Below are 27,352 nucleotides of genomic sequence, written 5' to 3'. Positions count from 1 at the left end.
GAGAAAGCAGCAGGGTGGGGCTGGGAGAGGGGCAGGATCTTGGGCAACCTGGGCTCTTAGAACTGGGAGTACCTTTACAGAACATCCTATCTTCCCACTTTACATCTGGGGAAACTGAGACCAGAGCAGGGACACAATCTGTCTAAGGCCACAGAGGGTGTTAGTGTTAGCAGTCTAGGGGGCAGACATGGAAGAAAGAATCGTATTTCTTTCTCAAACAAGCTTATTGTTTGAGACTCCTGGTCCTAATAGCTGCTACCTGCAAGGCAGAAGAGAACAGAATGTGGAAGCAGAGATGGGGGAAGTCAGCCCATCAGGCCTGAGAGCATGGGGGCACCATCAAAAGACCGGATCTCCTGGGCTGGGTTCAGCAGCTAGGGGTGGAGGCTGAGGTGGGCCTGGGGCCTGCATGATGGGCAGCATGGACACAGCCTTCAAGAGGCTCCAGCATTTGCAGACACGCAAGGAAATGAGGGAGAGCTGCTCCAAAGGGCAGTTCCTACTCAGCAGGGGAGGATTTTGAGTTTGACAGGCCTAGGTTCAATGCCGATTCTGTCACTTTCCAGCTATGTCTGACTTTGGGTAAAGTCACTAAATTACTCTGAGCCCATCTCCTCACTGGAGACAGTGGTGGGTACTATCAGTTCCTACCTCCTAGGATTGCTAGGAGGATCGCACCAGGCAATGCGTGCAAAATATCGTATACAGGGTCCACAGCACATTCTCAGCACTACTCCCTTCCCCCTTTCTGTGTCCACAGCAAGACCTCTGATGAGATGTTTTCTTCGCTACTGGTTCCCCTGCCTAGCCCAGCCCATGCCTCCTGGCCTTGTCCTCTGTCCTATTCTTGAGCTCATCTGCTGTCCCACATATTGGGTTATAGGTTTCCTAAAGAGTCTTTCAGGTATTTGCAGATAAGAAAGCTGAGGGGGCACACTCCAGGGGGTGGGACAGGGATGTCCCTAACCTAGAGACAGAGGGGAGGGGGGGTGCTCTGGGGCAAATGGCCTGCCCCCACTGGAGGGAGAGGCTGGCTGTGGTCTTGGTCTTACAGAGAACAAAGAAAAGGCACTGGTCTCCTGCAGCAGCATTAGAAGGCAGCGCCTGAAGCGAGTCCCTCCATTATAAGCTACAAGGCGGAAGGTTAAATATAGCCCTTTCCAGCTGTCTAGGACATAGATTTATGAAATGTCAGATCTGCGTTAGAGTGAGAAACGATCTTATCTCTGCACTGTTTTTAGAGAGTAGAAAGGAGGCAATAGAGAAGAGAAATAAATCTGGACTTGCACCAGTGGGTGGTGGGCGGTCATTGGAGGATTTTTGAGCAGCTGGGGCTGTTTTATAAGGTCGCACTCTGGCCGCAGAGTGGAGAATGAGCTGGAGAGGGGCAAGAGTGAAAGCAGGGAGCCCAGGTAATCCTGGTGCCCCCCTCGCTCCTCCTTGGAAGAAGGCCAGCTCTCACTTGCCCTTGTCTTCTCAAGGGCTCACCCTGTGATTTCCCAAAGGCACTCAGACTCGTTACTTCTTTGCAAGGCAAGAGTCTGTTAGAAAGTTGTCTTTGTCCATAGGTCACACAGCTCTGTCTCCTGAGCCCCCCTCAATTCCCTTCACCCTGTGACAGACCCTCAAAGACCTGAAGACGAAAGACCACTTTCCCTCTGCTTCTTCTCCATGCCAAACAGCATGTAGTCCTCACACAGTGCCATCACCCTGCTTTTCAAACTCCTTTAGCTCATAAACTCCTTTGAAGTCTGCCACAGAGGGCCAACTCCTGCTCCTGTTAGCTACCTCTGCAGCTGTAACTGGATCTTCAGGAACATTGTCAAGGGCAGGTAACATCCTTGTCACACAAAACAGAGAGGAGCCCCCTGGTGTGGCTCAGGACCCTGAAATTGATTCCACCCTACTGCCACTACTTCTGGCTTGACCTGCACTTAGCAAGCACTCGGTCCCTTAGTAGTCACCTGTGTTGGCAGATGACTAGCGACAGACACCGCTTTCCTGCCCCTCCCTGTCCTCCCTGTCGGTATTGTGAAAAAAATCAGCATTTTAGCAGCAGTCCAGGAGCTGGGTAAAGCCCTGAGGGTGACGGAAACAGCATTTTCCACCATGCAAGGGACAAGGCTTCAGAGAGCATGCTAAGTCGATCTATAGAAGATGAGAGAGTGTTTCTTACACACACACTTAACAATTCTTCAGTCACTTTTCTTATCCCTCTAGAATGCCAGATTATCAGGGTTGGGATGTGATCACATCCACCCTCCCCTCCTCCAGAGCCACCCAATTTTTAATTCCTTTTATAGCCCCTCTGCCAAGTGGTTAGCCTGTCCCTCCTCATATGCCTCTAGGACTAAAAAGGGACCTATGTTCCCCCAAACAGTCCAGGCTGCTTCAGGACACCTCCGAGTGCTCAACCCTCTCCCTCAGCGAGCGCTGATTCCTCCCCATGCCACCTCTGCTGAGCCCGTGAACCTGCTCCTCCTCCATGCGACTCACCTCCCCGGCTCCAGAAGAGGGTGATAGCCTCGGCTCTCTCCATCCTAGCGGTGTGGACGACTAAGACTCCACATCCAGCAACTCCACACTGGGGGCAGGGAGCCAAGGAGCTCCACGCTGTTCTGAATCCCTTTCCTGGGCTCCTCCTCGGGCACCCAGCGACTCCTCCTGAACCCCGTTTCCCAGCACCCTGGCCGGGTCAGTTTGGCCCCTTCAGTCACATGCTCTGTTGCCCGTAAAGTTGTTTCTAGGCCGCCCAGCCCAGGGAAAGCAATGAAGGATTCAAAGAGTGAGTTTTCCTCTCTCTCTTTTTCCACTCCCCACTGCCCCCACTTGCCTGCCCACAGCCACACTGGTCCAGTCCGTCCTCTCACAGAGAGACCTGTTTGTGAGTTGGTCTTGTCTTTCTCTAGGAAAGGTTCTCAGCCAAAGGCCTGATTCAGAGCCCCACGGAGGGCTGACCTCCCGTTCGGTGGCCGTCCTGCGGCGAGGGGAAATGAGCAGGAACTGGCTGTCTGAGTCAGCGCCCCTGGTCTATTGTCACCGTGTGGGCCCCTTCCTTTCCAGAGGAGAGACGTGCAGAGAGATAGGCCTTGTTTTTTGCAAATCTCTCTTGCACACACACACTTTCTCTCTTGGCCTAGAACAAGTCTGTGCATGATGGCCGAACACAATTCAATTCAGCTTCCACAACTCCTAGGGAGTGCCTACTCCAGCAGAGTATCGTGCCTCCAGCAGGTAGGGGTCATCTCCCAGCATCCTTGCCACAGACAGAGGAGCTAATGATGATGGGTCCCAGTACCAGGGGAGGAAACTGAAGCTCTGAGAGGGAAAGGGGTTTTCCCAAGGCCCAACAGTCAGAGAATATGCGACTCAGAGTCCACCTTTTCTCTCCATAGCATCAGGTGGAGAACCCTGCTGGCCTCCCTCACTGCTTCTCCCATCTCCACCCTTCCAGCATTCTAGAATCAGTACTGCAAATGCTAGCAAAGCCTATTTTCCGAGGACACAAACAGGAGAGAATCGCTGGTTTTAAAACATTTAAAATGCATTTTTGTTCAATTTGTTTCTGTGTGTTTAGAAACACAAGGGCCCAGGAAACAATCCGTGCACGCCAGAAGCTCATTGCAGAGGGACTCCATGACTCTTCTGGCAAAAAGAGCACAGGCATTGGCCTGCACCCTGTCCCAGTAACCGGCTTTTAATTGGAAGAGAAGTATTGAGAGTTCTCGCTCACAGAGTGAAAAGACCTAGCCAGAGCTTTGTTCTCTTTCCTATTTTTGCCAGAAGTACAAAGAGACAGGGAAGCAGCTTGAGGGAAGGAGTTGGGCGGCTCCCCTTGAGGAACCACCTTGTCACCTCAAGGACGAGGATACTGAATCCCTCCTGTGCTGACTTTCAGCTTCTCAAGGGCAGGGTTGTGGATCTCTGGAGGCCCTGGCCCCAGGAAATATTTGTATGGCTTGAGAAAAAAAGCCATCTAAAAAGACTGATGTGAAATTTCCAGACAAGGACAATGGGTTTGTGACCCGGAGGTTGGGAGAAGGTTAGCTTCTCGGAGAAAGGACCAATTGACATCAGGAATTGCATTCCAGAATTTAAGTAGGCTGAGGACCAAGCAGTGAATGTGTGCTGCGGCAGTATCAAGAGGGGTAGTAGCCTTGGCAAGGCCGGCTTGCAGAGGCCAGACGGCAGCAGGTTAAGGAGGGAAATGGGAGGGGAGGGGGGACAACTCTCAGGAAGTCTGGCTGTGGTTAGAGAGGAAAGAAAGCCATAGGTGGAGGGAGTGACAGAGCTCTGGCTGGGAGTTAGATGTTTGTCAGGATGGGAGAGGTGCTGTGTGTTTTTAAGTTGAGGAGCTCTCACCAAAATTGCTGCTCACCCTATCCTCCATATCCCCTGTGTGCTGGACTTCATCTCAGACCAATTAAACCAGAATTTCTCAGGCGTGGAGACTAGGCATTGATGGTGTTCTAAATCTCCTCAGGTTGGGAATCATTACACTAATTCTTAGTAGAGACTGAAGTCCAGCCTTAGCCCAGCTAGTGGGTTGAAGGCAAATTGGCCTGACTGGCTTAGCTCTCCTACGTTGGCAGCTTAGCAGAGTGGTTAAGAAGACAGACTTGAGATACCTACTATCTGCACTCGAACCCCATGTGCCCTTGTGCAAGTTACCCTCTCTGATCCTCAGTTTCTAATCTATAGATTAGTTACATAATCGACAGTTTCTAAACTATATATCCCTTTAGAAGATAATAAAAGTACCTACACCATCAGGTTGTTGTGTGGATCAAACGCGTTAATATCTGCAAAGTGCTCAGAATGCTGCCTAGTTCAATAGAAGCAATGTTGGGGCTGGCCTATGTCTTCCACTGTCTCTCCCTAAGGCTCAGGAGGGCCCCCCTTCAAAAGCATTGATGGTCAACTTGGTCTCCCATCGGCTATCATCCCTGGCCTGCCTGGCTCATCCTGGCGTCTGTCATCCCCCTTGGCAGCTTCTTCTCACCTGGGTTCCTCTAGGCTGGAGCTATAGCTGCTGTTGCTGTGATAGGGGGCCACCATCACGCATAACTGAAGCCACATTGTTTGGGATGGGAAGACTCCACAATTAGAGTCTCAGCTGATATCTGCCTTTTGTCTCCCAACTCAGGTTTTTGTGTTCTTCTGGCTGGAGTCAAGGCAAACAATTGCCCCTGGGCAGGGAAATGATTGGTGTGTGTCAGTTTCTACAACATACACTTCATTTTGGGGGGTGGTGGTGGAAGCCTGATGATGATGGGGATGGCGGTTGTCTTCATCCTCAGAACAAGCGGTGTGACCTTGGGCTCTCTGGATCAGGACTCTGGCTTGGGTGGCCACCAAAAGAGATCTCACCCTTCCCCCTTTTGCCCTTTACCTTCATCATACAGCTCCTGTCCCCTAGGTCAGGCCCTGAAGTATCCAGAGAAGAGGAAGGAGTTGGTGACAGAACCAAAGGTGGGAGTAGATGTCCAGGAAGACATCCATGGTACAGGGACAGGGGTAATCAAGAGTCTGGAAAAAGAGATGGGGGAGCATCAATGTTCTGCAATGAAAGTAAGTCAGAAATCCCAATTTTCTTTAACTTCTGCTGTTTTAGTTGTGATTTCTACAAAAATTGTTTAAATAAGATAAAAAATTAACAGGTAGCTAGGAGATTTTTATGAGTTTCCTCTAATTTTTAATTCATTTCTAATTTTGTAGCCTTGGAGATAATGAGGCCCATTTTTATTCCATCAGTTCTTAGAAAATAGTGATTCTCTGTTTTCAGGGTACAAAGTCATATATATGTATATATATATAAATTGTATATGTGTATGTGTAGATGTGTGTGCGTTGTGTGTGTGTCCAACCTTATTGTTAATTGGGTTTGGAGCCTCACCATTTTGCCCATTAGAGCTTCCAGGACTGAAAAGAATTATTTAAATTATCCTATTATTATTGTATTTTTATGTATTCTTCCTTGATTGTTCTAGGCATATGTAAAATGTTTTCTGCTGTGTTTCTGCTTTATTGTCTTTGTTGTTGCTGTTTTGTTGTCATTTTGTACTTAAAGAAAGGTCAATTATAGCCTCAAAAAAAAAAAAAAAAAAAGAAATCCCAGGAGTCAGGCCCCTGAAGTTAGGTTCTCAGAAGCAGGAGTAAGGTCCCAGGCTGCTAGGTGGGTGAGACTATTTCAGAGGAGCACTATGCAAGACATAGTATGTGCCTTTTATCTCCTGTGTGGCACTGGAGGTGGGAACATCTCTGAGTCAAGCCTAAAGGGCCTAATCAGTAAACTGCACCCACTTCCCACCAACTTCCAAGTCTACAGATTCCACAAAAGGAATTCACAGAGGTGGTTCTGTGCTACCCTCCCCAATGCCAGAAACCAGACGTGGATAACATGCTCCACTCGAATGGCAGGGAGCAACTGGGAGCCTCATCTCACTTCTGGGATCCCACAGCCCTCCATCTGTGCTCTTGGAGAATTTGATAGGAGATTGACTTTTTAAATAGAAAATCTGCTGTTGAGAAAGATGAAGGTTTCATCTTTCTCCAAAGACCATTTACTCTACAGGGATGCAGATGGCACTTAGGAGGCCATGTCAGCCTAGATTGTTTGGAAGTACCACCTGGGGATGATGCAGAGCTGACCTGTCAGCATGCAGGACCACATTGCAGGGGCATCTTTCTTCATCATCTCAAGCATCATTCTTGCCTCTTCTCCATGTCAAAGCTTTGTCTGTCTTCTCTTAGTTTGGTCATACGGCTGTGGCTACGTGGCACAGGGTGTCTCCACCAGGGTGATGAGGAAATCCCAGAGGCCATGAAGACATCTCTTGGGCAGTGGTAACAGCAGTACGGGTGAGGGCAGGGGCAGAGAGCAGCTGGACTGTGGCCCACATTAATCTCATCCCTGTAGTTAGGTGGCTGTGGGCACATCACCTCACTTGTGTGGGTCTATAAAATGCAAGCTTTGTGGGAGTCTACTGGGTTATAACCAGGTCTCACCATGATACACAAAAAGTCTACTTTTCCCATAGAAGACTTTTCAACATTGACATGCAAATATTATAATATGTACACACTGTGCTCCCACAAGACTCCCTCCAGACCCCTCTCAGCACCCATTGAGAAGCTTGGAATCAGGTGATCCCTAGAGACCTCTCTTCCTCTGACAATTTCAGACAGTGATGATGGCAGCACACCTGTTCTCCTAGCTTATTATGTGCCAGGGGTTTTGCACACAGCATCTTATTTCATCCTCACAACCACCCTATGAGGGAGACACTGTGAATCCTGCCAGATAAAGGAGGCAACAGAGACTCTGAGAGCTTAGGTCCCTTGCCCAAAGGCCTATAGCTAGTAGGTGGCTAAGTCTGGCTGAGAACCCAAGGAGCTGTGGAAGTCTTCACCAAGTTCTACATCCATGATTCTCATCTCTCCATGAATTTTAAACATTTTAGATGAGAAAAACCTATAACATTGCCCCAGATATTCCCCAACAATGGCTAAAATCAGAAAGCCTCACATGCTTGACCACATTTCACTGGCATTCTATAATCAGAGAAGACATCTGAAACCATCCAGCGGCACAGGCCCAGCCTGGCTTTGTTGTCAACTGAGGTGGAACAGGGACAAACAATACCTATTACTTTTGTTTCCAAGTCTTTATATCTCTACCATGATAAGGCTTACACTGTGCAGCATTTTTACACCTCACAAAAAGCCCTTCAGAACATCCTGCACCATTGGTTCCTTACCACAGCCCTGTAAAGTGGTGGTGGTGATTACAATTATCCTCTTGTGGCAGATGAAGAAATTGAGGCTACCGCAGTGAAATTACTTCTGCTGAAGACCCTAAGTTAGGGTCAGAGCTTGAATTCAAACCTGAGGTTTCCCACACTAAATCCACACATTTCCCCGTTCCCTGTGGCTGCTTCTTTCTGTAAAAAGAGGCGCAGACTTTTGCATTTACGTCTTTCAACTCTCTTTGTTGGCTCAGGGACATGATACGATTTGGTCTCTCAGCTTGACAGAATGATTTGCCAGGGTGCTTGTTCTATATGTTAATGGTTTTTATTTTTCTTTGCACAAGCATTATAACAACGTTAATGGAAGTCTAGAAAGAAAAATTCACCAATAAGCCTGCCACCCACAATAAATTAAGTTTTGCTTTTTCCACAAATACCATTCCAATCCTCGCTCATGTGCAGACATGCTTTTTTTTTACAGGGTTTGTAAAGCTCAGCCTCGATAAAATTTTGTATCATGCCATTTGCATGTTATATTGCGCTTTACTATAAGCACTGTCCATGTTGCTCAACTGTCTTCATAATTAGCTCTTTAGCACTCCACTGCACTTCAGTGAGGCTGGCTGCATCAGATTTACTTAGCCATTATCCTATTATTTGACAATGGGGGGGGGTTACTGTAATTTTTTATACCCAATTTTTGTTTTCTTCTAGTTCTGGTCCAAGGAATGTGGGAGTATCACCATTGGCCTTAAGCCCAGGGCCCATGCCATACCTTCAACATGTCTCTCATTCGTGGGAGGTGAGGAGCACCAGGAAATATTTTGTTTGGTGGCCTAGAGTTTCAATTTCTTCCATACCTTCCAATGGGCTCATTAAATTGGATTAGGAATTATGCCTTTGGAAGAAGGTTTCCCAGGTGAATAGAGGCTACCTGACTCCCTTATAAGTCTCTGCCACTTCAGCATCCATCAAACTGAAATCAAAGATTTTGAGGATTCCATAAGTTTGTGGACTATGAAAGGGTTAGGTCAACTACAAAAATGCCTGGTAAATGCAATGAGATCGTTTCTCCATTGTTTTTAGGTACAGAGGAGAGAATGGTGGACTCATCTTCATCTTGAAGCACAGGTCACCTTGCTGCTTGACAATGAGCAAGGTGAGGTGGAAAGGGAGGTGGAAATCAGTATGATATCAGTTATCTCCACATTAGAAGCCCTTCTCAATGCCCAATTTGGGCTTAAACTCAAGAATTCCCCTACTTTCTCACTAGCTCAGGAATCAGCTCTAGCTTCTGGAACCAACATGGAGCTTCAAATGAGTTCAGTTATTCCAACAACCAAAACATGTCATTAGACAGATATATGGTGGGACTTCTACAAGGCTGGGAATTGCAGTCCTTGTTGCTATAGAGATCTGCTAGCCTTATCAGCATAGAACTGCAGAATCCACCCTTCACCGCACCCGGTCTCCAGGGTTACTACTAATTCCTGTCACAGATGCAAAGATGCTGAAAAGCACGTGGCATGGCGCAGTAGGCACAAGCTTTGACAGTCCAACAGGCTTGGCTTCCAGTCCTGCCTCTACAACTTCTTTTTTATTGGACCATGAGGCAGCTCACCCCTGAGTCTCAGTGTTTTCCTCTGTAAAATGGCATCAATAGTCCCTGCCTGCCCAGCAGAGACAAGACCACCCATGAGCAGAGGCTAGCTCCAGCTGGTACAGGTCAGAGGCATTCTGGGGGAAAAGGTGAGGGGTACCTGGAGGAGGAAAGTGGGGATGGGGGTGGGGAGGGAGCAGTAAAACTTGGTGTGGGTCATTTACAAGGAGAGATTGATCAAGTCCAAGACTGTGACTTGTCATCTCACCTTCAGGCGAACCATTTTTGAAAACTGTTTCACAGAACAAATAGGAGCTATACTAATGGGAAATTGAATGCAATATGTGAGAATTATCAAAATAAAAAAAATGTTTCTCTATCGTTTTCCAAAAAACAACCCCCCCCCCCCGAAAAAAAATCAGTCCCTGCTTGGAGGTTGTTCTGAGGGTTAAGCAAAGTTGTAAATGAGACATGCTGGCATTTATATACAGAATGGATAAGCAACAAGATCCTACTGTATAGCACAGAGAAGTATATTCAATATCCTATGATAAACCATAATGGAAAACAACATTAAAAAAGAATGCATATATATGTAAGACAGAATCACTTTGCCGTACAGCAGTAATGAATACAATGCTGTAAATCAGCTATACGTCAATAAAAAATGTGCTGGCATACAGTACGTGTGTGATATTGGTTCCCTGTCTCTTCTCTGTGGGATACTTGTTCACATAGATGGTTCATATGTGCACAGCTATGTAAATGCTGTGTAGTTAGGGTGGCGCTAGCATGTATCTCCCCTAAAGTCCATACATATTCATAGGGCAACATGGCTACACTCACTCAAGAAGTGAAAGGGGTGTGAAAGTTGATGAGATGTCAATTCCAACTCAGGAGCCTGGTAGACAAGTCTTTTCAGAGTCAAAGCAACCTATGCTCTAAGGTCATGGTGGGTTTCCACATGCTATGACTACCCTGCCCCCACCCTCCACTTCCATTTGCTTTGCAACTGCACTGGCTGCTCCCCATGGTCCCCCAAACATACAAAGCTCACTTCTGGTTCCATTCTCAGGGCAAGACCCACGCTATTCTTCTATCTACAACTACAATTACTTGTTTCATTTGAAAAGCAATCTCAGCTTTTTAAAAGCTCTCCTAGCATCTCATATCATATCTTCCCAAGCCCCCTTGGCAGTTTTGGGGAGAGGTGTGTGTGATAAGAATCCCCCTTAAGGATTTACAGCTTTACAGCTGAAGGATGGGAGTAGCAGAGGTGAATTACTTGCCTAAGATCACACTGCTCATTCATAGCCAAGAGAAATCAGAACCGAAGCCTTCCAAGACCTGGTTAACAGTTTTCCTCCAACCTCTGGTAAATAAGTTTTTTGCTATGCCGAGCTTAGTTGTTCAGTCATGTCCAACTCTTTGAGACAGCATGGACTGTAGCCCACCAGGCTTATCTGTCCATGGGGATTCTCCAGGCAAGAATACTGGAAAGGGTTGCCATGCCCTCCTCCAGGGGATCTTCCCAACCCAGGGACCGAACCCAGGTCTCCCGCATTGCAGGCAGATTCTTTACCAGCTGAGCTACCAGGGAAGCTCAATTTTAGGCCTTATCTTAGAAAAGCTCACATTTTACTAGGGCATATAAGCATGTAACAGCAACCATAAAAATGACAATGCTGGAAGGAAACCATCTGAAAAGGCTACATACTGTATGATTCCAGCTATATGATATTCTGTAAAAGGCAAAACTATGTTAATATTATAATGATCAGTGGTTGCTAGAGGGATTGGTGGTGGTGGTGGAGGGGAGATGGAGGTGAAGCAGAGAGGACTTTTAGGGCAGTGAAAATATTCTGTATGATACTGTAACTATAGATATATGTCACTATATCTTTGCCCAAACCCATAGAATGTACAACACCAAGAGTGAACCATAATGTAAACTATGGACTTTGGGTTATTATGATGTGTCGATGTAGGTTCATCAGTTATAACAAATGTACCACTCTGGTGGGGGAAACTATGCATGTGTGGTGGTAGGAGGTATGTGGGAAATCTCTATACCTTCTCTTTAATTTTCTGTGAATCTAAAACTGTTCTTAAAAATAAAAGGCCTTACTTTTAAAAAGACAAAAGAAAAGCGCATTGGAAAAAAGACAATGCCAGCGATGATAAAATTATGTACAAGTTCCCAAATCAGTACAGAGGAATGAAGGATAACCTCTGTTAATTAATTCTGTATGGAGGAAGGAGATTGGTCAGGTAAGGTTTTAAAGAAGAGGTAACACCTAATCAGGGTTTTGAAGGATGGCTAGGAAATTGCCAAGAGAAGATAGGTGGTTAGAGGCAGGGATCCAGGCAGAGGAAAGTGCACTTGTTAAAGCAGGGACATGTTGAATGGGCATGGTGTATTTGGTAAACCACAAGTGATTCAAGATGGCTGAATATCAAGTTCAACTGGAAGTGAAAGGAGGTAAGGCCAGAGAGGCAGGCAGGGTCTAATCACGGAAGGTCTCTAAGTTGTGCTAAGGAACATATATTTTACCCTAGAAACTGGTGCTTTCCAAACCTCAGGCAATACTGTTTTGCATTCTCAACTTTTTTCATGCACCACCTATACTACTATCTACTTACTTGGCCATTTTATTAAAAGAGATTTACTCTAAAAATGCTTAATCTTGCCCTAATTAAAAATATATGAGTAACTGTGGGTTGGATTTACTAGTTGTATTTTTCCTAATGCACATTAAAATATGCCCAGAACTCTGAAAGGCAAAAAAAGTTTTGTCTATACCACCTGCAAATGATCTCCTGGGCCACCTGGGATGCGCTGGGTACATGCTGGGAGCAATCCTGACCTCCCCTCCTGAAATTAGCAAGCTTTGGGTTCATAGCAAGGGAGTGCAGGGCAGATCATTCTGGGGACTTTGCTAGGCATGGCCGGGAGAAGGGCAAATGTGGAGGCAGGGAGCCTAGTTCTGGAATGGGCCAGAGATAATAAAGGCCTGGACTCAGACACTGACAGTGATAAGAGGAGGGGTTTCCAGGTCTCAGAGAAGACTCGACAGTAAAGACTTGTTGAATGGATGGATGGATGGGTGGGTGGATGAGTTTAAGTATGAGATGAGAGAGCAAGAGGAGCTGACTCCCAGGTGTCTAGTTTGGGTTCCTGGAGAGATGATGGTGTCAGCAAGTGAAAATAGAAAAGAGAAAGGGGAGCTTCTCTGCAGGGGCAGAGGGTGGAACAAGAAGATGTGCTCGGCTGAGTGTGAAACCCCTGTGTACTATTCAGATGGAGATGGAGCAATCCACTGTGTTAGTTTGAGCTGGAGGTAGAGATTTGGAGGCCAAGCTTCTGGAGGTGGTCTCTGGGTGTGGTCTCGACCACAAGGGGAGAGGGTGTAGAGTAGGAGGAGACACAGGTCTGAGACAGTGCTCTGAGGAAAGAAATCTGCATGTAAGGGTGGGCAATGGAGGAGGTGTTTTTTTCTCCATGAAGCATTTCCTAGTAACCACAGGACAGACTGCCTCCCATGATTAAGGCATTGCTCCCTCCCTTAGACCACTAGCTGACTGTCTCCTGTGCTTCCCTCCTCTCTTTGTCCAGTCTGTGGGCAGCTTGGGCCTGGGAGGCTAACCAGCCTTTCTCTAGCTAGCCGGGTGAGCATGAATGTTCAACCAAGGCTTCTGGGACTGCCTGGGGATGGTGAGTGTGCAAGTGCAGTGCTGGGGGAAGCCAAGGGCTGAGAAGTGAAGCAGGGCAGGAGGTGGAGCGAGAGAGAGAAGAATCGGTCATGAGACTCCCTTCTCAGGCAGCCAGAAGCTGGTCCAGTAGTTACTGCTTCCAGGATGACCTTGGACTGGAACTGGCATTGAAGATGCAGAGCAGTTTTTAAAAGATGAAATGGCAGTCAGTAACTGTCCTGAGCTGTAGTACCAGCAGTTACATAGAAAGTTACCCTCAAGCTCCCATCGTGGCCTGTACAGAGCATTTCTATTTAACACCAGCAGGTCCCGAGCTTCTGTGGCAGATGCAGGATGCTAGCGGCTGGCGGTTGGGCCATTCACCTAATGGTGGCCTTAGAAGAGTGTGTCCACGGAAGATTCCAAAGAAACTCCAATGCCCAGAACCTTTGCTACTGGCTCAGTCCACCATAGGGGCCCCAATTCAGCCCATCCAGGAGGCCAAACCAGAACCTGCTCTGACACGTGGGCCCCCGTGGCCATCAGCCTGCATGGCAGCACATCCCAGGTCACTTTTTGTAGCTTCCCTCCCACTACACCCCATGAGACTCCCATTCTAGGGCTGCCCCTAGGACTGCTTGGCTCTGGACAACTTCCTTCAGCCTGATGGCCAGCTGAGTCCCCAGGAAAAGGCTGGACAGCCCTCTGGGCCTGAGCATAGCAGGCTTTCAGCAAGACACCTATTTGCTGCTTTCTGATGGTAAACTGGAATTAAACCTAGCAATTTTTTCTTTCTTCCCACTGGCCTGCATGGTAGCTGAGGGCCTCCCCAACAGGTACAGAGGAAAACCACAGGCTTCTCTGAGAGGAAAGACGCTGAGAAGGGAGGGGGGCACCATCCAGACAGAGGAAGGAGGACAGGGAAGGTACCCTCAGCTTAATTGCTGCTGCCTGATCGGGTGCTTCCCAGTGACCAAGGGAAAAGCAGGAAGGAAAAGAGCTGGTGGGGAGTGAACAGGACAAGAGAAGTTGCGTCCATGTTGCTCTTGCACTGTCTGGGATGGTGGGCTAGGAAAAGTTGTCTGCAGATCCCGTCTCCCTGATTTCCATGCTGTTAGCATCCAGGAAGGGGTTGTTGGGGAGAGCTATACCAGCACCTTTGAGTGAGTCCTTGTCTGGAGAGGGCCCAGGGGCGAAGCAGGGCACACCCAGGGTAGGAGGGCAACAAGCTCAAAGCTGGCACATGCTCCTCTCGCCCTTGCAGAGAGGAGAGCTCTCTGCCAGGGCTGGGGCAGGAGGTGGGGGCAGGGCATTACACAGCAAGAAACAGATTCATCTGGATCATTCCGTGCATGCAGCATAGGAGGTAGAGGCAGGAGAGGTGTAGGTGTTCAGTGCAGGGTGGGGGCAGCTGGGGGAGATGAAGGTTGGAATAACAAAGGAGGCTCGTAAAGGATAAGCCATGCATGGTTCCAGGTCTCTGCTTACTGGATGCAGACAGAAAGCACAATCTTAGCAATAAACTTCAGTCCATGGCACGTTGCTCACTTCCCTGACGCTCCAGCTACCCTCCAGAGGCTACATGGGGTTGCTGGCAAAGAGGCTGGCCCCTACCAGCTTGGGGAGCTCTGACTTATGCAATTCGGGCTGGCGCGGGAGCAGGGGAGCTGGGAGTTCACCGGCATCTCCCTCGAGCTCTCCCCGCCCCCAGCCAGCCCCTGAAAGTCACGCCAAGGGTCAGGGGCCCCCGCGCGGCTGTAGCTGGGGAGGCCCTGGTTGGAGGGGCCCCGGAAAAAGGAGGGAAGGGAAGAGAGTACCTGTTGCTGAATGCATCCCGCTTTGGCTCTTACTCCTCGGTTGCTTGTGGTGAGAGTTGCCCATCATTCTGTTCTGGACTGGCAGCCGCCCTGTGGCTGCCGCCGCCGCCTCCTCCTCCTCCTTTTCCTCCTCCTCCTCCCCCCACCTCCTCCTCCTCCTCCTCTGCCTGTGCTCCTCCCCAGGTGCTTACATCACCTCAGCTTTGCTTCTCACACACATGGCTCATCCAAATCCCACTTGTGCTCCTGGCACACATTTGTCCAGACCTGACCCTCTCACTTGGACTAGAGCCTGCTAGGAGCTTCTCCCAACCTCTCTCTCTCTTCTCTCTTCCTCCCTCTCCCTCTCTCTCTCCCTCCCTTCTTCTCTCTCCCCCTTCCTCCCCCTCCTCCTTGCTTGGTGCTCCACTCAGGTCGAGCAGCCCAGGTTCCAGGAGAACCCTAGTGAGCCCCCACCAAATCTGCCTCTGCAGACGGGGCCAGCACGGGTGCCCTTGGGGACCCACCTTGCCAGCCCTCACCATCCCTGGCCGCCCGTTCCCAGTGCTGTCATTTCTGCTGCCGCTAGCTCACAGCTCCGTCTGCAGAAGCTCGCAGGACTGAGGGGCCAATAACAGAGCCTAATCCGGGAGTGTGACAGCGACCAGTGAAGGAATGTGGTACTCGGGAGTTCTAAGTGACACAGCTCCCTGCTCCGCTGGGGGACGGATCCAGTTCTGTAAGTGACAGCTGCCAATAGACTCTGGGCTCCAGTCCTGACCGAGACCTGGGGAAATCTGGGCAGAACATGAGGCTGCCAGGCTGCAGACTGGGAACGAACGCAGCCAGATGTCTCTTGCATGCCCAGTGTGGCCACTAGGCGTACCTGGCTCCTTGTCAGACACACCTGGAGTCTCACTCCACTCTCCCCTCTTTCTCCTGCCTTGCCTTCCCAGGGGAGGGTAGTGCTGGCAGCCCAGAGATTCACAGTCTGGAGCCGGGACCCTTGGCAGCCAATGAGAAGGCTCTGTCCATGAGTCACATTGTAAATCCTCTCTCTCTCTCTCTCTCTCTCTCTCTCTCTCTCTCACACACACACACACACACACACATGCAGCTGCTCACTGAAAGTGCTGCAGCCCCATGGGATAAATGACATGGGGCAGGTTGTGCTGGATTGGCAGCTCATTCCAGCCTCAATAGCCTGGCAATGAGGAAGGGCCATGACTCCTGGAATCAACTCTGCCAGAGCCAGAGAGCCTTGAGTGACTTCACTTACTTAGCGGAGTTGTAGTACTGCCCAAGGCTGATGTCATCAGACCCATGCTCACAGACACAGGGGGCCTGTCTGTCACGGTCACAGAGCACTGTGGGTGCAGGTCCAACTAGAGCCTCAGCCTGGCAGAGTTAGGGCTCTGTGCTACCCAGAAAGCAAAACTTTCTGACTTTGGGACAAGAGGTCTAAAGTGGGATCCATCTATCCATCCATCCATCCATCTACTCACCCACTCTCCCATTCAGTCATTTAGTCATTCTTTCAACAGTCCCCAGGGATCTGCTCTGGCCAGGCAGGCCTCATGTTAGGTGTTGGGGACACAGAGGTATAAGTCACCATCTAGGAGGGGTGACCAACATATCCACAGACAACAGTACAGTGTGATCACTGCTATTCCAGGGAAAGGATCACATGTTGGGGGAACACCAGAGAGAAACTTCTTTGGTCTGGAAGAGATGGAGTTACTTTCCCAGAGGAAGTGACTCTTTGAGTGGGTCAAGAAGGATGAAGAAGAATTGGTCAGACCCAGAAAGGGAAAGGGTAGACTGCTAAATTGGAGAAGGAAATGGCAGCTCACTCCAGTATTCTTGCTTGGAGAATTCCTTGGACAGAGGAGCCTGGTGGGCTACAGTCCATGGAGTCACAAAAAGCCAGATACAACTGAGCAACCAACACTACTAGACTGTTAAATATTTGGTATAGTTAGTACCTGTGTGGCTTCCCTGGTGGCTCAACTGGTAAAGAATCTGCCTGCAATGCAGGAGACACAGGTTTGATCCCTGGGTCAGGAAGATTCCCTGGAGAAGGAAATGGCAACCCACTCCAGTATTCTTGCCTGGAAAATCCCATGGACAGAGGACCCTGGCAGGCTACAGTCCATAGGGTCGCAGAGTCAGACATGACTGAGCAACTAAACACAAGTACCTGTGCTAGGAACATCTTATGCCAGGCCCCTAGACATCAAGGATCTCTTCAGCTTTCTTTAATAATTCCACACACATCCCTTAAGCTCCACCTTTGTGCCAGAACAAGGCTACAGAGGGAGGCAGACACTGACTTTAAGGCTCCCTAAAGCCTTGTTGGCAGAGAAGGAAATGGCAACCCACTCCAGTGTTCTTGCCTGAAGAATCCCAGGGATGGAGGAGCCTGGTGGGCTGCCATCTATGGGGTTGCACGGAGTCGGACACGACTGAAGCGACTTAGCAGCAGCAGCAGCAGCAGCAGCAGCAGCAAAGCCTTGTTGGGGAAATAGATAATTATACTGAGAAGTCACAGGATGGTGTGATCCTTGCTTGGGCTTTGCAGCTAACTGTAGAAAGTGTCAGGAGGCCTCCAAGAGGACCTACTGGAGGTCAGAAAAGAGGTCTTGGGAAATAGAGGTCCCAGAGCAACTGTGAAAGACAAAGAGTGAAGCATCTTGGGAAAACAGATTAATGCAAAAAACCTTAAAGATTTATGAACATAGCAAAACTTGAAAGTAAGGTTTGGGGACAGTTTGGTCCCTGCCCTCTTGTTCACTTATGCTGGGTCCAAGATACAAGTCTTGGTAGGTTCAGAGTTGTAAATATGGACTGAAAAAAGCTTAGAGAGACTGGAAGAGACAGAACCATGATGTCTTGAGACAGTCCTAAAATGCATGGGATGCCCTGATAGTCAAAGCAGAATCGAACTCAACTGGGCTGTGCACGTGGGACTCCGGATGATATTCTCAGGGGTCAGGTGAGGAAGTCTGTATAGGAACAGGCATGCTTTGGAAGTGTTTGGGGAGTAAGGGGAGGGAGGAAGCTGCTGAGGAATGAGTGAATGATAAACTAAACACACCTGTGTACACACTACCCAAGTCAACAAGTTTAGCCTAACCTGGTCTACGAAAGCCCCCCTCTAAGCAGTTTTTAAATCATCATTGCGATCTCACAATAGCCCTGAGTATATATCAGTTGAGTCCACTTCGTGCATGTGTGCTCAGTCGCTTCAGTCGTGTCTGACTTTTTGCGACCCTATGGACTGTAGCCCGCCAGGCTCCTCTGTCCATGGGATTCTCCAGGGAAGAATACTAGAGTGGGTTGCCATGCCCTCCTCCAGGGGATATTCCTGACCCAGGAATCAAACCCACATCTCATGCACTGCAGGCGAATTCTTTACCCACTGAGCCACCCGAGAAATCCCTTGATCCACTTTATAGATACCGAAATGGAAGCGAAGTGAGAGGAGGCAGCTTGGCTGAGGCCTCCACTGGCCTGTCCCACTGGGCCTACCTGCCTTTGCTAGTTGCCCCCAGAGAAGAAAAGCCAACAGAAGAGAACAGATCAGCAGGCAGAGAACCCCTCTTTTCTCCCAGGGTCCCTTGATGTTTTCATTCCTCTCCCTCTTCTTGTCTGAGCTTCTTGTAAGGAGAGTCTACAGCACGTGTTCCATGTCCTCACATCCTCCCCTCTGCAGTTTCAGCCCTTCTTCATCCCTTACCCAGTCACCAGTGTCCCCATGGCCACAGCCAGGATGCTTCAGCATCTTTTCTCATTGGGACTTCCTGCTTTATTTGCCACTGGGAGTCACATGCTCCTTCTTGACTAAATGAACTTAACCAGTACATGGGGCAGCCAGTATTTGAATCCCTGTCTGGTTATCTCCAAATTCGGCACCTTCTCCACCATATCTCTCTTTATCATCCAAGGGGGATGGACATCTTTACTGCGTTCCTCTCCCTCCCTGATTCATTCACTGAATCTTGTGAGTTGTTCCTTGTGTGCATGTGTGCATGCGTGCTCAGTTGTGTCCAACTCTTTCAGACCTCATGGACTGTGGCCTACCAGGCTCCTCTGCCCATGGAATTTTCTAGGCAAGAATACTGGAATGGGTTGCCATTTCCTATTCCGGGGATCTTTCCGACCTAGGGATCGAACCCACGTCTCCTGTGTCCTCCTTTGGCCAGCAGAGTCTTTACCACTGCACCACCTGGGAAGCCAAGCAGTTGCTTAAAACTGTCTCATATCTAAGCATTTCTCACTGTCACCTCCACTTCTCTCACCCTAACCCCAGCCACCATTACCTTCTCCCCAAGAACACTAAAGTGAACATCTTCCTCACTGGGTTTCCTTCTTCTATCTCTGCATTTTATAATCTGTTCAGCATCCACAATAAGCTTTTACAAACATAAAGCAAATCATATCAGTCCGTTGCTTGGAACTTTCCAATGATCTGGTTGTCTAAAGTGTCAAGGACACGCTCTCTAGCAACACTCAGAACCTATCCCAGGTAATCCCTTTACCTTCTCTCTCTTTGCTCCCTGAAACAAACCCCTCTGCCCATTCAATCTATGGGGTACTCATTATATTATTTATCTTGTCCTTGTGACTTATCACTCCATGGTGCAGCCATGGAAGTAACTTTGCAAGGTCACACAGGTAGAAATGGCAGATTGAGGATTTGAATCTACATTTCCCTAATTCAGAATCAATGTTTTCAGAACTATGGAATTAACCAAAAGTTTACAGCAATCCAAGGATTATTATTTATTAAAAATGGCTGAATCTTGATAAAAAGAATATCTTTGTGACATTTTAACTTGCCCTATTCTCATCCCCCACTCCCCAAGTCCATGGTGTCTTGAAAATCTGAGCTTGCAAAGTTATTCAACCTCCCCAGCCTCAATTTTCCATATCTGTATAATGGAGGATGAAAACATCTAACTTGCAGGCTGTTGACAGATTTCTGTTAGTTTAAAAGGCATCAGGCACATGGTAGTTAAAAAGTGCTTCTCGTCCCCTTCTCACTGTCTCTCCTTACTGTTCCCAAACCCTACTGCCCCTCAAGCTTCAGCTCAATCTTCATTGTGCAGTGAAAGCCCACTCCTCATCCATCCTCAGTCTGCAGTCTCACTTCCTCCTCTGAGTACTTTCAGCCCTGAGTGTACGAGTCACTCACTTGTCCCTGAACACAGATGTCCTGGAATTGTTACAAATCTTCCATGTTCTCATGAACCTTCTCTGTCCCAGCAGCTTGTGAGTACCTTGAGGGACTGGGTGGAATTTGTGTTGAGTCTGCCAGGTGCAGTGCCTGGCACAGAGGCTGTCTCAGTGTTAGCCCATGAATCAGCAAGCTACCTTGCTACTTTGCCCTGCAGAGCTTCTTTCCTCCTCTTCCTCCATGTTTCCTTTGCTCCTTGACAATCTCTCCAAAAGCTCCACATGCTTGGTCCTAGTATTCCCACTAACCCAAGAGTCTTTTGGATACGTTCTCATCCTTTCTTACTTAGCAGGGTGAGCCTCCTGGCTGTGTGGTGCTTGTGGCTGCTCTTCTGGTGGGTCCACTGATGCGAGATCACTGCCCATGGAAAGGTGCCAGGAAGATCAGCTACCCGTTGTGCTGAGCACTGTGCTGGAGGTGGGGTGCAACGGCTTTAGGAAGGGGTTAGACTCACTATGGTGTCTTCACGTGGAGTTTTCGAGGGGAAAGGCCTTCCCAGCATGCACATAAGCTGAGCCAGGCCAGGAGCAGCTGTGTCTATGGTGGAAGATGCAGGTCCTCACCTGAGCTGGAGCCTTAGAGACACCAGTAGAGGTGACAGAGAAGTCCAAGGCCTGAAATAAGCAAGTCTGGGGTCCATTTCCCCAAAGTGAAAGTGTTTAAAGCTCATTGCTGTCTCCTCACCAGCCACATCCAGCTGTACTTGGAGGTGGAAGAGGGGTGGACAGGGCTCAGGGGTCCAGGAGTTGGGACTAGAGGTGGCTTCGGTCATGCTCTCACACTCTTCACAAGCCCCCTTTGCCCTGTGCATTATCAGGCCCAGTTCTGCAGACGAGAATGAGACTGTGGAGAGAAGTGGAGCTGCTAAGTGGCATGGTCAGGACTAAAACCCAAGTTAGACCAACTCCAAACCTAGTTCTTCCTTCCTCTGGCCTGTCTGCCATGACCTACATGCACGCTCCTGCTGTGGGCAAACCTTCAGGTGCAAGTTCCATAAGGAGAAGTGGATTCTAATATCCGGCTCAGACTCTGGTGGGCCCATAGCCAACCAAATGCTGGCTCCTGGCAGTTCACTCAGCGCCCTGCCCTGGGGACACTTTCCCACTGCACATCAGTCACAGTCCCTCAAGCCTCAAGCACCAACTGCTCTTCCAGCCCCAAACAAGAGCTGTCTGTTTTCTATTTCTTCTGCCAGGAATGCCTTTCCTTCCACTTCCATCTCTGCTTGTGAAAAGTCATACTCTTCTGTCAAGACCCAGCCTTCTCCTCCATGAAGTTTACCCTCAGCCTTGCAGCCACAAGCAAGCTCCCCTCCATGTGGTCATCTTAATTTATTTATTAAACTTTTCTTTCCAAATTCAAGTTGTATACGTTAACTATGTACAGCTTTTTGCTTGTCAACCATACCTCAATAAAGTGGTTAAAAAATATCCTCTTCATAAATGTTAGGTTCACTGCACATGCCTCCTCATCTTGCTTCAAGCCTCTCCTGATCTTCCCAAATGTAAACAGCTTCCTCCTTGCATTTATAATGTTACAATACAGTGTTCCCTAAAGTGTGGTATACATTTTGCTAGTGGCATGTGAGGGAATGGTACGAGAGAGGGAACTTTCAATATATGTGAAGGATCCCTTTTAAGGTTTAATAGTCATGTATTTATTCTAATGCATATTAAGTTCTAATAATATTCAGAGGAAAAAAATCTAATGGAGAAAATGTGTAATTTCCTGAGTACCCAAGGCTCAATTAAATGAGTTGGCTTAAAGAAAAATAACTCTTGACACACTGAACTACAGAGTAGGACCCCAGCCAGGGGGGCCCTCTATATGCCTGACGCACCGAACAACAGAGAAGGATCTCAGGCAAGGGAGCCCTCTAAGTTCTAAGCCACAGAGAAAGACTGGCCAAAGGGGCCTTCTGATGGCCAGCTACAAGAGGCTCAAAAAAAGACTCTGATAGGGCCATAACTCCTGTGGTGGAGGCAGTCTGTGTCCCTGCACACTTGGTGCTGCCAAGGTCCCTGCAAGACAAGCAGCTATGCCACCTTCACGCAACTCTCACTGGGGCAGAGCTGCCACAGGCAAAAAAAAAGTCTCGTGTCTTGCATGCAGGGTCGCTTTGGTTGTGTCTGACTCTTTGCAACCCTGTAGACTGTGGCCTGCCAGGCTTCTCTGTCAGAGAGGGGGTTCTCCAGGCAAGAATACTGGAGCATATTGGTCAATACTGGTTGCCATACCCTTCTAGAGCACTATATTTCCTGCTGTCTTAGCTGCAAACCCCCTGAGTACCTGGTGCAGCCAGAACCCCTGCGACCCAAGCAGCTCCACCACTTCCACACCTGGCCCTCACAGGGGCAAACCCAAGACCTCCAGGGCAGCCTCAGGAGTTACACCCCAGTGGACCACCCACATGTAGAGCTGGGAATAAAACCACAATTGAAACCCAGGGGCAGTGTGGCTAAGGAAGAAGACCCGAAACCTTCCCACCAGCTGTACAAGCTGCAGATTAAATCCACATGACCAACTAAGCAGACTCTGTGTCGATGGAATATATAAAAGGCCATTGAGAGCTCCTACAAAAGAAAATGCACTCGCTCTGATAGCTGTGGACACTGGAGACAAGAACACACAGGAGTAGGACCAGATTAGAATCTGAGCTGCCCCCACAGCAGGTCCAGAGATCAGCACAGTGTTGGGGGGCATCCTAGGGAGGTGAGGTGGGCTGTGACCCCTAGTGAGGGAAAGGACTCTGACAGCAGTGACTCAAGAAAAACATTTATTATTCTTATTTTTTGACTTGTTCTGTAGATTCTTTAGGATTTTCTTTTCTTCCTTTCCCCCCCTCTGTTGTAGTTGTCTATTTTATTGGCACTAAGAAATCCAATTAAGCTTTTGAGCTTTTTTTCCCCCTCAGTCACATTTTTCATTGTTGTCATAAGCCTCTGCCTCTACATTGGGCTTTTGCAGTTCTGTGGAGTTTTCCTTCTTCTTTTCTTTTCTCTTTAAAAAATTTTAATTTTCTTAAACCTATTATTATTTTTTTCTACATTTATTCCTTTGTTTGACTTTCCTACTGCTCTTTTACCCTTGCAGTTAATCTTTAACGTATATAAATCTTCAGTTCAGTTCAGTCACTCAGTTGAGTCCGACTCTGCAACCCCATGAACTGCAGCACACCAGGCCTCCCTATCCATCACCAACTCCAGGAGTCCACCCAAACCCATGTCCATTGAGTTGGTGATGCCATCCAACCATCTCATCCTTTGTCATCCCTTCTCCTCCTGCCCTCAATCTTTCCCAGCATCAGGGTATTTCCAAATGAGTCAGCTCTTCACATCAGGTGGCCAAAGTACTGGAGTTTCAGCTTCAACATCAGTCCTACCAATAAACACCCAGGACTGATCTCCTTTAGGATGGACTGGTTGGATCTCCTTGCAGTCCAAGGGACTCTCAAGAGTCTTCTCCAATACCACAGTTCAAAAGCATCAATTCTTCTGTGCTCAGCTTTCTTTATAGTCCAACTCTCACATCCATACATGACTACTGGAAAAACCATAGCCTTGACTAGACGGACCTTTGTTGGCAAAGCAATGTCTCTGCTTTTGAATATGCTATCTAGGTTGGTCATAACTTTCCTTCTAAGGAGTAAGCCTTTTTTAAATTTCATGGCTGCAATCACCATCTGCAGTGATTTGGGAGCCCCCAAAAATAAAGTCAGCCACTGTTTCCACTGTTTCCCCATCTATTTGCCATGAGGTGATGGGACCGGATGCCATGATCTTAGTTTTCTGAATGTGGAGCTTTAAGCCAACTTTTTCATTCTCCTCTTTCACTTTCATCAAGAGGCTCTTTAGTTCCTCTTCACTTTCTGCCATAAGGGTGGTGTCATCTGCATCTCTGAGGTTATTGATATTTCTCCTGGCAATCTTGATTCCAGCTTGTGCTTCTTCCAGCACAGTGTTTCTCATGATGTACTCTGCGTATAAGTTAAATAATCAGGGTGACAGTATACAGCCTTGATGTACTCCTTTTCCTATTTGGAACCAGTCTGTTGTTCCATGTCCAGTTCTAACTGTTGCTTCCTGATCTCTATTTAACTTTGCATATCTATTCTCTCTGTCTTTTCTTTCTCTCCTTTATTCTCAACGTATTTGTTAGTCTTATTTCCATTGCTTTATCCCCCACTTGGCACCTTGCTTTAGTTTTGTTTTCCAGTTTGTGCTTAAGTTAGTTTTGCTCTTAACTGGTAGATATAATTTTTGGTTTCCTTTGTTCACCGGGTCAATCTACTGTACTTTATTTTTGTTGGACTGTTTTGACTTTGCTTGTGTGTGCATATGTATATGTATATGTGTATATTGTATTATTTTAATTATTATTTGCCTGAATTTGTAACTGCCATTTGTCTGGGGTTCATCTTTGGTTTCTCATTTTGGGATATTAGTTTTAATCTCACTTAATGCCATAACAAAACACCTGTGGAATCTTCATTCCTGAACAGAGATCAAGCCGTGAGCCTTTGGAGTAGGAGCACTGACTCCAAGACCCTAGACTACCAGAGAACTAGCCCTAGGGAGTATCACATAGTGGGAACTCACCCAAAGGAAACCACTTGAATACAAGACCTGGCATCACCCAACCACCAGTAGCACCCTGTGACGGATGCATCATCTAAACAATAAACAAAACAAAAATACAAACCCAATCATCAGCGGACAAAGTACCACCTCACTCAGCCTTGTCCATAAGAGGAAAAACAAACAAAAACTCAGCACAAATCTCACCCTATATGAAGCTCATACAAAAACCACTGGACAATCTTAGGAGGGCGGAAACCAAGAGGAAGAAAGAATTCAATCTTCTTCAAGGAAAGAATTCAACTTTTCTTGAAGCCTGGTAAAGGAGACCTCAAACACAATAAGTAAAAAAAAAAAAATAATGAAAAGGCAGAGAAATACTGCAAAAATGAAGGAACAAACTAGAAACACCCAAGTCCAAATAAATGAAGAGGAAATAGGCAAACCACCTGAAAAAGAATTCAGAATAGTGATAGTAATGATCAAAAACCTTGAAAAGAAAATGGAGAAAATGCAAGAATCAACTAACAAAGACATAGAAGAATTAAAGAATAAACATACAGAGACAAACAACACAATTACAGAAATTAAAAATATTCTAGAAGGAATCAATAGCAGAATATCTGAAGCAGAAGAACGCATCAGTGAACTGGAAGATGAAATGGTGGAAATAACTTCTGAAGAGCAGAATAAAGTAAAAAGCATGAAAAGAGCTGAGGACAGTCTCAGAGACTTCTGGGACCATGTCAAACGTACCAATATTCAAACTATAGGGGTTCCAGAAGAAGAATAGAAAGAGAAAGGGTATGAGAAATTTTTTCAAGAGATTATAGTTGAAAATTTCCCCAACATGGAAAAGGAAATAATCAAGTCCAAGAGGCACAAAGAGTCCCATACAGAATAAACCCAAGGAGAAACATGCCAAGACACATACTAATCAAACTAACAAAGACTAAACACAAAGAATATTAAAAGCAGCAAAGGAGAAGCAACAAGTAACATACAAGGGAAACCCCATATGTTTAACAGCTGATCTTTCAGCAGAAACTCTGCAGGCCAGAAAGGAATGGCAGAATATATTTAAAGCATTGAAAGGGAAGAATCTACAACAATGATTACTGCACCAGGTAAGGATCTCATTCAAAACTGATGGAGAAATAAAAAGCTTTTCAGACAAGCAAAAGTTACAAGAATTCAGTACCACCAAACCAGCTTTACAACAAATGTTAAAGGGACTTATATAGCCAAGAAATACAGCAGAAGAAAAAAAATCTACAAAATCAACCCCAAACAATTGGGAAAATTGCAATAGGACAGATCATCAAAACAGAAAATTAATAAGGAAACACAAGTCTTAAATGCTACATTAGGTGAGATGGATCTCATTGATATCTTTAGGACAGTCCATCCAAATGCAGAAGAATACACCTTCTTCTCAAGTGCACATGGATCATGCTCCAGGATAGACCACATTTTGGGTCACAAATCAAACCTCAGTAAATTTAAGAAAATTGAAATCATATCAAGCATCTTCTCCGACCACAATGCTATAAGATTAGATATCAATTACAAGAAAAAAACTGTAAGAAACACAAATACATGGAGATTAAACAACATGTTCTAAATAACCAACAGGTTACTGAAGAAATCAAAAGGGAAATAAAAAAATTTCTAGAAACAAATGACAATGAAAACACAGCAACTCAAAATCTATGGGATGCAGCAAAAGCAGTTCTAAGAGGGAAGTTTATAGCAATACAATCCTACCTCAAGAAACAAGAAAAACATTGAATAGACAACCTAACTTTACACCTAAATCAACTGGAAAAAAGAACAAAAAACCCTAAAATTAGCAGAAGGAAAGAAATCATAAAGATCCGAGCAGAAATAAATGAAAAAGAAATGAAAGAAACAATAGTAAAGATTGATAAAACAAAAGCTGGTTCTTTGAGAAGATAAACAAAATTGACAAACCTTTAGCCAGCCTCATCAAGAATAAAAGAGAGAAGAATCAAATCAACTAAATTAGAAATGAAAAAGGAGAGGTTACAACAGACACTGCAGAAATACAAAGGATTATAGGAGACTATTATCAACAACTATATGGCAATAAAATAGGCAACCTGGAAGAAATGGACAGATTCTTAGAAAAGCTCAATCTTCCAAGACTGAACCAGGAAGAAATAGAAATTATGAACAACCCAATTATAAACACTGAAATTGAAGTTGTGATAAAAAATCTCCCAAAAAACAAAAGCCCAGGACCAGATGGCTTCACAGGAGAATTCTATCAAACATTTAGAGAAGAGCTAATGCCTATCCTTCTAAAACTCTTTCAAAAACTTGCAGAGGAAGGAACACTTCCAAACTCATTCTACAAGGCTACCATCACCCTGATACCAAAACCAGGCAAAGACAACACAAAAATAGAAAACTACAGGCCGATACCACTGATGAATATAGATGCAAAAATCCTCAACAAAATTTTAGCAAGCAGAATTCAGCAACACATCAAAAAGCTCATACACCATGATAAAGTTGGATTTATTCCAGGGATGCAAGGAATTTTCAATATATGCAAATCAATCAATGTGATACATCATATTAACAAATGGAAGGATAAAAACCATATGATAATCTCAATAGATGCAGAAAAACCCTTTGACAAAATGGTCATAGAAGGAACCTACCTCAAC

General features: G+C 46.7%; 1 protein-coding gene across 2 annotated transcripts in view; it reads right to left on the bottom strand.

Moving 5' to 3' along the window:
• The window catches only part of NHSL2 (NHS like 2), a 150,463-nt gene that overhangs the window by 77,719 nt on the left and 45,392 nt on the right, over positions 1-27,352 (bottom strand). The window contains exon 1 of one of the 2 annotated variants that reach the window (XM_027533560.1): positions 14,862-14,961. The exons of the other annotated variant lie outside the window; for it this stretch is intronic. Within the exon in view, the coding sequence (XP_027389361.1) occupies positions 14,862-14,928 (67 nt within the window). The 5' untranslated portion in view covers positions 14,929-14,961. Of the gene's footprint in view, positions 1-14,861; positions 14,962-27,352 lie in introns of those variants that run through there. 2 annotated transcript variants of the gene reach the window in all.

Source organism: Bos indicus x Bos taurus, chromosome X (assembly GCF_003369695.1).
Source record: "Bos indicus x Bos taurus breed Angus x Brahman F1 hybrid chromosome X, Bos_hybrid_MaternalHap_v2.0, whole genome shotgun sequence".
NCBI lineage: Eukaryota > Metazoa > Chordata > Mammalia > Artiodactyla > Bovidae > Bos > Bos indicus x Bos taurus.
Note: the sequence above shows the minus strand (reverse complement) of the source record. Positions and strands in the feature narration are given on the sequence as shown.